The sequence below is a fragment of the Xyrauchen texanus genome, chromosome 3 (genome assembly GCF_025860055.1).
Source record: "Xyrauchen texanus isolate HMW12.3.18 chromosome 3, RBS_HiC_50CHRs, whole genome shotgun sequence".
In the NCBI taxonomy this organism is placed as follows: Eukaryota; Metazoa; Chordata; class Actinopteri; order Cypriniformes; family Catostomidae; genus Xyrauchen; species Xyrauchen texanus.
The window spans coordinates 18,825,814-18,835,568 of NC_068278.1; the positions used below are offsets into that span (position 1 = coordinate 18,825,814).

The 9,755-nt window shown below is 41.1% G+C and overlaps 1 protein-coding gene across 1 annotated transcript; it reads left to right on the forward strand.

The window, feature by feature from the left end:
* The first annotated feature begins 2,180 nt into the window (after positions 1–2,180).
* LOC127633953 (protein FAM163B) lies at positions 2,181–9,251 on the forward strand. The gene is made up of 2 exons (XM_052113317.1): positions 2,181–2,273; positions 8,802–9,251. Exons 1-2 carry the CDS (start codon positions 2,181–2,183, stop codon positions 9,249–9,251), a joined length of 543 nt encoding a protein of 180 aa, XP_051969277.1.
* The last annotated feature ends 504 nt before the right edge of the window (positions 9,252–9,755 follow it).

Below are 9,755 nucleotides of genomic sequence, written 5' to 3' on the forward strand. Positions count from 1 at the left end.
GACTTGTGTTCTGTTTATACCATATTGTGAGTATGGAAAACGTCTTGAGTTAATGCAGTAAACAATTGGTGTTATTGATTCGTCAATTCACAAATTATAAGACGTATCATTCTATGAGCTATTGCAGTAATAATGTCAACCAATTTTCTTTTTCCTGCAAATATGTTTTAATGTTGACTACAGACTTTATAGTAAGCATGCAAGTATTCATTCTTATTATGGTTTGTTTGAATGGTTGTCTATGAGAAGAGCAATAGCCTACTTATGTTTATGGTATTTAATGCACGTTTGACATATTTAAAGTGATTATTTATTAATAACTTACATTTGCTGATTACATACTTGTTTGGGGGATTTTATATTAATGTTTTAACCAAAGAGTGTTAACCAAGCATTGAAATTCTTTAATCTTATGACAAATGCTTATTTGCTACTCTTCTTTACATGCAGTGGTCATGTTGGGTTGTGAAGTTAAACCTGTATTGTACGGATGATGCCCAGTTACACAGGTTCATACAGTTCAATTGGGAATGTGTTGCCATTGAATTTTTGGGGGTGAAAATTGTGTGAGAGTATAAGTTGTCAATATGAATGATCTTCCTACAATCACATACAGTATGCTCTTGATACAGCTTGTTGTATCCTTGTCTTTATGTAATGTTGTCTTGGATTGCATTGTTCAAATGTTTTACATTTTCAAAGTACCCCAGACATTTTGTGTTCTGCACTGTTGACTAATGATGACCTTTATATTTGGTTATGTAAAGCTTTGTCAGTGATTTGTGCATATGGGTGACTAGTTTACGTGGGCTTGAATGACTCTCTGGCCAGAGGTGATTTGAAATACTGTCATCACACAATCTGAAATTCTTATTTAGGGGCCCTTTCAGATTCACTAGTGGCTAGTTGCAAGTTACTTGTTTATTTTGTCCTTCATTAGCATATCTCATAGACCGAAACTGTTTTGGTTGTCCAATTATGTTTCATATCAGAGTTGTTTGCTGTCTAATTACTGTATGACTTAATAACTTAAAACCTATCCAAAGTCTTTGTTTGTCTGTGTTCCATGTTGTCATTCCTTAGAAGTTTGTTGCAATTTTGAGAAAGACCTTATAATATATGTGCTATTTTTGAAAAATCATTAAATGCATGATTCATCACCTTGTATTCCACTGTTGTGGCATGTTTTTGTTCAAAGAGCATGAAACAGAAATCAGATGCACATGTAATTTCAAGGATAGATACAAATTATTTGGACAGATAAAAAGCCTATTCAAAGACCTATACAATACAGATCCTTGTCTTGGTCATAGGGAAGACTGGGGCTAGTTATCACCCATTGTTAATCCAGTGATTTTTTTTTAAAGTGTTTATTTTTGATAGTCAGTTTCTATGAGCCTAACTTAAAGGCTTAATTCACCCAAAAATAAAATTCTCTCATCATTTACTCATTCTCATGCCATCCCAGATGTGTATGACTTTCTTTCATCTGCTGAACACAAAGATTTTTAGAACATTATCTCATACAATGGAAGTGAATGTTGACCAAAACTTTGAAACACCAATAAGCATATAAATAAAGCATAAAAGCAATCCATATGACTCTAGTGGTTTAATCCATGTCTTCTAAAGTGTTCCAATTGGTTTTAGGTGAGAACAGACCAAAATGTAACTCCCTTTACACTGTACATCTTGTCATTGCAGTCTCTAGGCACAATCATGATTTCAAGCTCGATTACACTTCCTAGCGCTTGACACATGCCTTAGATTAAACCACTGGAGTCTTATGGATTACTTTTATGTAATGAATTAAAATCAATTAAAATTACAACACTTAAATAATATGTGACAACCTGCCACATGCTGCCCTTGCCCTAAGAGCAGTTAAACATTTCAGTTAAGTTACCCTTCATCATGTAGTTAACCCTTGCCTGAATGTATTGTAAGTGTAGTTTTACTGTGTTCATCCAGAGATTTTGCAAAAAAATATTTTTGTTTGGAGACAAAAAATTACTAAAACTTTAGTTAGCGACTGACAACTCATCCAGCTCTGGCCTACGTTGATCTTTGCAGTCTGCCAAGCACTATGGTTGGCAACATTTGTTTGCCTAATTTAAATAAAATGTATCTGGTTCTTTGTTTTCCTTGCATGCAAAGTTTGTTGATGGAGAGGATTTCGAATGACAGCCGGCACAGTGGTCATCACAGGCGGAATTTTAGCTGCGGTCATCTTGCTAACTATTGTTACAGTTCTATGTTACTGTAGACTGCAGGTAAATATGCTCTGCCTCTTATGTTATTAATGATTTTAAGTTCAGACATGAAGTTTTACATGTCAAGGATCTATCAACTTGTGCCATGTAATCTGTCAACCAATCGTCTTGTGTACTATGTGGTGCAAGGTGATAGGTCCTTGATATGGAATCTGTTAGCCAATCAATTTGCATGCAACCTTTTTGTCTAACATTTAAATTGCCTTGCCTTAGTCATTTGCAGGTAAGTCTTAATGTAACGCATTATGAGAGGTTTCTCATTTTCACCCTCCTTCTCCACAGCACCTACGACACAGTCTATTTTTTTAACGCAAGAATGCATTCAGTCTGGATGGCCCCTTACATGCAGTATTTCTGTGTATGTTCTTAGCAGTAGCAAGCAGTAGCAGTAACAGCGTAAACCAGGACCAAACCTACTAACCTGTACATTTAATACTTTAAAATGTATTCAGAGAGTTGTCATGACTGAACTAAGTAAATGTTGTGTAATATGATATTTTGTTAGACAAATATGGAGCAAAACAGTGACTGCCCACTTTTCACATTTAGATGAATCACAACATTACAAACTTTGATTTGAAGCAAAAAAGTACAATTATTTAAATTAAAATTTGGGTACAAAACGGTACAACTGAGTACTTAACGTCTTTAACGAGAGAATGAACAACAATCCCATGAAGCGTTGCTAAATAATTAATCAAATTAAAAACAATGGAAGTATATAAAAAAAATATGAATGTAGGTTGTTGATTATAAGTATAAAAAATTGTAGTTTACTTTTATTGTGAAATATTCAGATACAAAAATATGTTTAAGGGTGAAGAGAGTCCGACTCATTTGCATCATTCACAGTGATGTGAATGTGTACATGGACACCAGAAATTGGGTTATTACGAGAAAGCATTCTTGTTTACGTGCACTCTATAAGCAGCGTAATCTTTACTTCCGTATACATGTGGCTCGGTCAGTAAGCAACTTTTTCCAGAATAACGTAATTACCCCACAACGTTTGTGTAAATAACAAACATAGTATTAGAGGAAGACTTCACTATTTTATTCGTTGTAGCTGTGTTTGTTTCCTTACGTTTCTATCGCAATCTGCAGCGGAATTGAATTTCAATAGTGGGGTTTCTCTTACGTAAAACTCTGGGATTCTCTCAATGTAGGACCGCATATACACGAACGTGAGGGACCTTCGTTATGTTACAGTGGTGTTTATAAATAGGTATATTGTATAGTGTATAAAGTACTTATCACTGTACTCCCAGAAATGTTTTGTTGACTTGTTGTTGGGCTCCATCCTATGACATTTGTTATTCGGTCTGTTCCACGCACATGCGCACACTTCAAAAAGCTGTTAGAATGCCACGTGTGTGTTTACATGGCCACATAAGCAGCTTTCTTTGGGAGAAATCTAGGTGTGTAAAACTGCTTTCTCTTAATCCCTTAATCAGTGTAAGGAAATCGGCATTCTCATTTACATGGCATTTCAGAATGCTGCTTTCTGCAAAAACAATGGAACAACCCACTTTCTTAAGTGCATGTAAACATGGTCACAGAGTCATGGGACTTGGTAATAACTTCTGGGATTATTTGCAGTTCTCTTATTGGTAGATCTTTCTCCACTGAACCATGGGTAATGTAGTTGTTCACCATGAACTCCGCTAAACACGATTTTTAAACAATGAAGTTGACATGGTTTCAACAGAAAAATATACCATTGATTAACAACCTCAGAGATCACCATAGGTCTGTATTTAAAGGTCTTTAAGTTATCTGTATAAAATTAATTTGATAATGGAAAAAACGTATGAGATTTTTACTTCCAGAACTGTTACACTCTATTAATATGGTTCTCTTGTGTCCTAACCAGTGCTGGGTAGATTAATTTTAAAATATAATCTGATACTGATAAAAATTACATTACATAAACTATTGTAGTAACAAATTATTTTCATTACACTTTAAGGTTATATAATCTTATTAATGTTGGGTTCCTTTTGGATTACTCAATAGCCTTGTTTCCACTATAGTGCCAAATAAGGGTGTATCAGTGTGTGCCAAGGCCACTCCCACTGTCATTTCTGTTGCTTTATTGTGTCTCCTCGGGGCTTCCTCAGGGCCAGTGGCCAATGGCCTTTGGTCCGCCAATTATCCTTGGGTCAAACAAGGCCAACTGGGGAAAAATCCATGGTCACTGTCAATGTCAGAGTTTCGCCGAGTCAGATCAAAGGTTATAGCAACAATATACTAATTTCCCAGTTTTTCATATCTAGCTACCAGCTTACCTCAACAAATCAATGGAGAATGGAGTATCGTTAGTTCTGGGCAGTGTTTCCCAAAAGCATCGCAAGCTTAAGTTAATCATAAAGACCATTTGAGCCAATGGTTTTTACTATCTACTTAGGCTTACCTTGCTTTTGGGAAATACTGCCCTGCTCAGTAGACAAATCAGGGCTCTTCTGAATATTTGGGCTGATGAAAATGTGAAGACGTGATAACGTTTTGTCGACGAACTTGTTCGGACGGACTTGTTGTGATGTTGTGTATCCAGTGCACAATGGCACAGGTTTGGGAAACAAATGTAAAAATTGCGGGCACAGTAGAAATCTGTGTTTATTTCAAGGGCTAGCTAGTCTCAGCTAGTCAGAGACTGATACCTCAGCTTGAATTTCCATCTTGCCATTGAAATGGGTGGAGTGTGTGTGACGTTGGCACCAGGGCAGCATATTTAGAGTTGGTTTTAGGGCAACGCTGCAGGGCTATTGGTCTGAGGGTGGTCTGAGGCTATTTGTCCCAGTTGACCAGTTGATAGCCCTGGTTGCACTGGCCTGAATGTGGAAAAGCAGCTAATGCACATGTGACATGCTTTGTCAAAATTTGGAAAAAATTTACATTTTTGACTGTTTTGAGTTTTCTATTGTATTTGATAAACAAAGTATCAGCTTTCAAATTATGTCAGTGGTTTCATAAGATTCAAATTATAAATGTTGTTTTTGTGCTTTTAATTGTGTTTTTTCCAATCGCTGCAGCTGCTGTCAGTTCAAACAGGAGCTCTCATGCTGCATGTAGTGTCTTTATCAACCCAACAGTCGCCTAATGTACAGTACATTTACCTCAGCAAAGTTAACAAATGTCCATAGTTAGTTTGCTTAAAAAAATTAACTGCAGAGAAGCAAGGTCTAAAAATGGTTCAAAGAACGAAAACTGAAAACGAAAGACATTTTTAGCAGAACGTAATCGAATACAAAGTGATTTTCAATTGTTACGGAGTGAAAATGTTAATTTTATATGCTGGTAGCTGGTTATAACTGGTTAATTTTGTTCAGATAATTTTTTCATGAAACTAAAGGCCAAAGGGTTTATCACAGTATATTTTTGTAACTACACCACTTCATGTTGTCTGAAAAAATTAAACTTGTGCTTTGATGCTGAAGGAAACTTCTGCATCACACATTTCTTTGAATAATTGTCCGTTGTGGATGTCGTATTATCTGAATGAAGACCTTTTTCACAACTATGTAGAATTACTACATATTCTATAGATAAATGGCTAATTCAGATGGGAAAACATTAGATGTAAAAAGTACATTTCTCAGTTGTTTCCAAGTCTTCACTGAATTATTGTTAGACAGATTTGATGCTGCTGGGTTTTGACTCAGAAACAGATCAGAATTTTACTTAACTGTTAATTAACTGCATGCTTGTTATGAATTCTATTGTGCTAAACCGCTTTTTGTTTTTTGTTTATTTTAAGGCAAGTGCCTTATTTGCTTGCTTCTCTTGTGAGATCTGGCAATGTTGCAATTGGTATTTCACCCACCCCTTAGAGCAGAGTACTATCAATTTAAAAAGAACGTTATTAACCGCTCTTTTATTTTGTTCTAACCGGTAACCATTTGGAAAGGAGGCTGTGGAACTTCTGAACCGGAATGAAAAAATGCAGTTCCCCTTCTGTCACTCTCTCGACTTTGTGTCGAAGGAAGTGACACAAGGGGTCTTCTCGGACGCCGAATCGTACCTCTGAACCCGAGAAAAGGCCAATGTCAAGTTGGCAGACAGAATTTGTATGCCCCACCCCGGACATACGTGTATAAAGCGTGGCAGTGAATGCCAGTCAAAATTTTTCTTCGAAGCCGAATGGTTGTACTACGACAGCTAATCACTCCTGCTCTCTTACCTCTATCAGCGAGAAGCGTGGCTATTGGATCCGTTCTCTCCTTGCACGTTGTGCATTCCACGCCCCTGAGCGCTTCGACACTGCTTCTTTCTGTGTAAAAGAGTATATTTCCTCTAAAAGAGCTTTTTTCCACCCACTAAAAGAGTCACAGCGGCGTTGAACGTCCTTTTCAGGAAGCGTCTTTTTCAAGATGCCTTTCCACCCCTGTGTTGTTCCTGGATGCGGGCAATTTGTCTCCATGAACGACGGTCACAGACGTTGCCTCGTGTGCCTGGGCAGAGATCACACTCAGGCAGCGTTTGTGGATGGCTCATGTTCTTCCTGGTGAATGTCACTTCAGCCGCCCCCCTGCATCGCTCCTTCTTCCCACGGGATTGAAGGAGATATGTGGATGACAACGGGCTCGGTTTCGCCGGGTATATCCCCATGAACCACCCGCCCCCCAACACGCTTGTGTGCTTCCGTCCGGGCTCACCGCATGGCCAGCCGGCCCTCTCCCTCGAGCCCCCGGGCTTGGATGATGATGTCACCGCTGCATCGGAGAGCGTTCAGGTGTCTGACGCTCAGATGACCGACATGCTTTACCGGGCGGCCGTGAGCGTGGGTTTGGATTGGAACCCTCCCTCCTCCCCACAGCCTTTACGGCTCTGTGATTGGTACCTCGGGGCCCGGTGCCGCTCCCAGCCACTGGACAGGCCAACTCCGCCCTGCATGCCATGGCTCTTCAAGGCACTAAAGATCTGCACCTGGGTAGTCCCGATCCCAATGTGCTGCAGGAACTGCGCTCTGCTACCGACCTCGCTCTCAGGGCCACAAATGTTACGGCTCAGGCACTCGGGCGGGTGATGGCCACCCTCGTGGTCCAGGAGCGCCACCTTTGGCTGAACATGGTTGAGGTGCGCGACATTGACAAAGCTCAGTTTCTCTACGCCCCGGTCTCCCAGCTCAGCCGGGACGGCGACACCATCGACGACTTCGCCTAGCAGTTCTCGGCGGTGAGGAAACAGACAGAGGCGATTTCGCATATCATGCCGCTGCGCCACCCATCCAGTGCGCCCCGCACCCGCCTGCTAGCCGAGGGCGCCAGCCCCAGCGGCGAGCACCTCGCAGGCGGCGTACGCCCCCCATCTCCAGGACCCCTTCTCGGACCAGAAAAGCTCCGAAGCGCTCCTGAGACAGACAGCCCAGGCAGTCGGATGTTCGTTTCCTGAGATGGTTTCAAGACCACTCCGTCCCCCGGTGGAGGGCCGGGAGGAGAATCTTCATTTCCCTTTTTTCATTTGCCCAAATACTCAATAAAAGAGCGATTTCCCCACTCCCTGGGTCATCCAGCCGAGGCGCGCTCGGATGCTAGTTGGGCTTGCTCCCATGCTAGCATGTAACTCCTTTTTCCCCCTCAGGGGTGCGGGAAAACCTAAGGTGGTATGCAAAACTCCTTGTGGGGGCGTTGGGGAGGGCTACGTGCACTCGGTACAGGTGCTGCTAACACGCAATAGCCTGCTTTGCACCTGTTTCGACAGTCACGTAACACGGTCAGTGCGTGCGGTTTTTATATCGACCCCTTGTGTCACTTCCTTCGACACAACGTCGAGAGAGTGACAGAAGGGGAACGTCTTGGTTACTGTTGTAACCTCCGTTCCCCGAGGGAAGGAACGAGACATTGTGTCCCTCCTGCCACGGCACTAGACCTAGCACTGGTAATGGCCGTGCTTCATCCTTTAGGCTCCTCAGTGCAAAATCCTGACTGGCATTCGCTGCCCCGCTTCCCTTTATACCCGTATGTCCGGGGCGGGGCATGCAAATTCTGTCTGCCAACTTGACATTGGCCTTTTCTCAGGTTCAGAGGTACGATTCGGCGTCCGAGAAGACCCCTTGTGTCACTTCCTTCAACACAACGTCTCGTTCCTTCCCTCTGGGAACAGAGGTTACAACAGTAACCAAGACGTTTTTGCTCAGAACAAACCAAAATGAGGAACATTTAATTTTTAGAACCCTGCATATAAGAGTAAATTGCTAACATTTTAAATACCATCACATTTAGAGATGTGACTAAAGATGCTCAGCCTCTGGCTCAAACTACTCTCTTAAAATTTAGGAGCAAAATCAGTAAACTATGCACTAGTTATTGACATTGGCTGATTGGTAATCTAATCTGCAATGTAATCATGTAATCCATAAAAAGTAACTGTAATTTGACTATACACATTAAATATAAAATATAAAGTAATCCAATAACAAGTAGAAAAATTTGTAATCTGATTACACAATCCAGATTATATCCAATCTGTTACTACCCAGCACCGGTATCAATTTACACATTTATTTAGACTTCTTACTTTGCCCTTTAGTATTATTGCTGTAAAAGAGAGGAGTCGGAGGAGGGAGAGGAGGAGGTTGACTTCACCAAGGCATCACCAAGTCCACCACGCCAACCAAGTCCACCTGAAAGTCCACTGAGTCTTCAGCATTTTCCTGAATATATATCCTCCAACCAGCTGCTAATGACTGCAGAGCCTTTTGAGCCCAATGGACCAGTCACCTATCCTCACTACACCCCACGAATGCCCTACAGGCCCAAACGCTCTTACACTTTCTGCCCCTCCTGTTCTGGGTATCTGCCACTGTATATGAGCCCTCAGGAGGGGCTGCCTAATGGAGGAGGCAGGATCAGCTACAGGAATGTGCAGCAGGAGTTAGACCTGCCGATGGATATGCCCAGCTTCCACAAACTCAACCTCATCCGCTCTGTCACCATGCAGGAAGTGCTGACTCATCACAGCATTAGCACTGATGTGTAGAACCTATTTTGCACTACAAAGCCAAAACACTGTAACTTCACTAACTATGAAATGGAGAAAAATGTTATGTGTGATTATGTGGATTATAAAATGTGGATTATAAAATAGTCTCTAAGGACCTTTTCACACCTGGCTCGTTTGGAGCATTTGTTTCAGAACCTGGTGCATTGTCTCTCATAGTTTGGTTTGTTTAGGCATACAGTATATGAACATGGAAAACGCACTCAGATACACACCAAAACAATTGGTCTGAGACCACCTAGATGAGTTCATTTCGATTAAAAATGAACCCTGGATCTGTTTGCTTGTGGTGAGACCACTGTAATTCATCATCCAAACATGTATATAGCCTTTTGGCGAATATATACGATATAGTTGCATGTTAAAAATAGGAGCTGTTTTATAATTCCTGAGGTAATTTCGCTACAGCGAGTACATCGCTTCTCTCAGATGTGTGTGTGTGTGTGTGTGTGTGTGTGTGTGCGCGCGCGAGAGAGAGCCAGC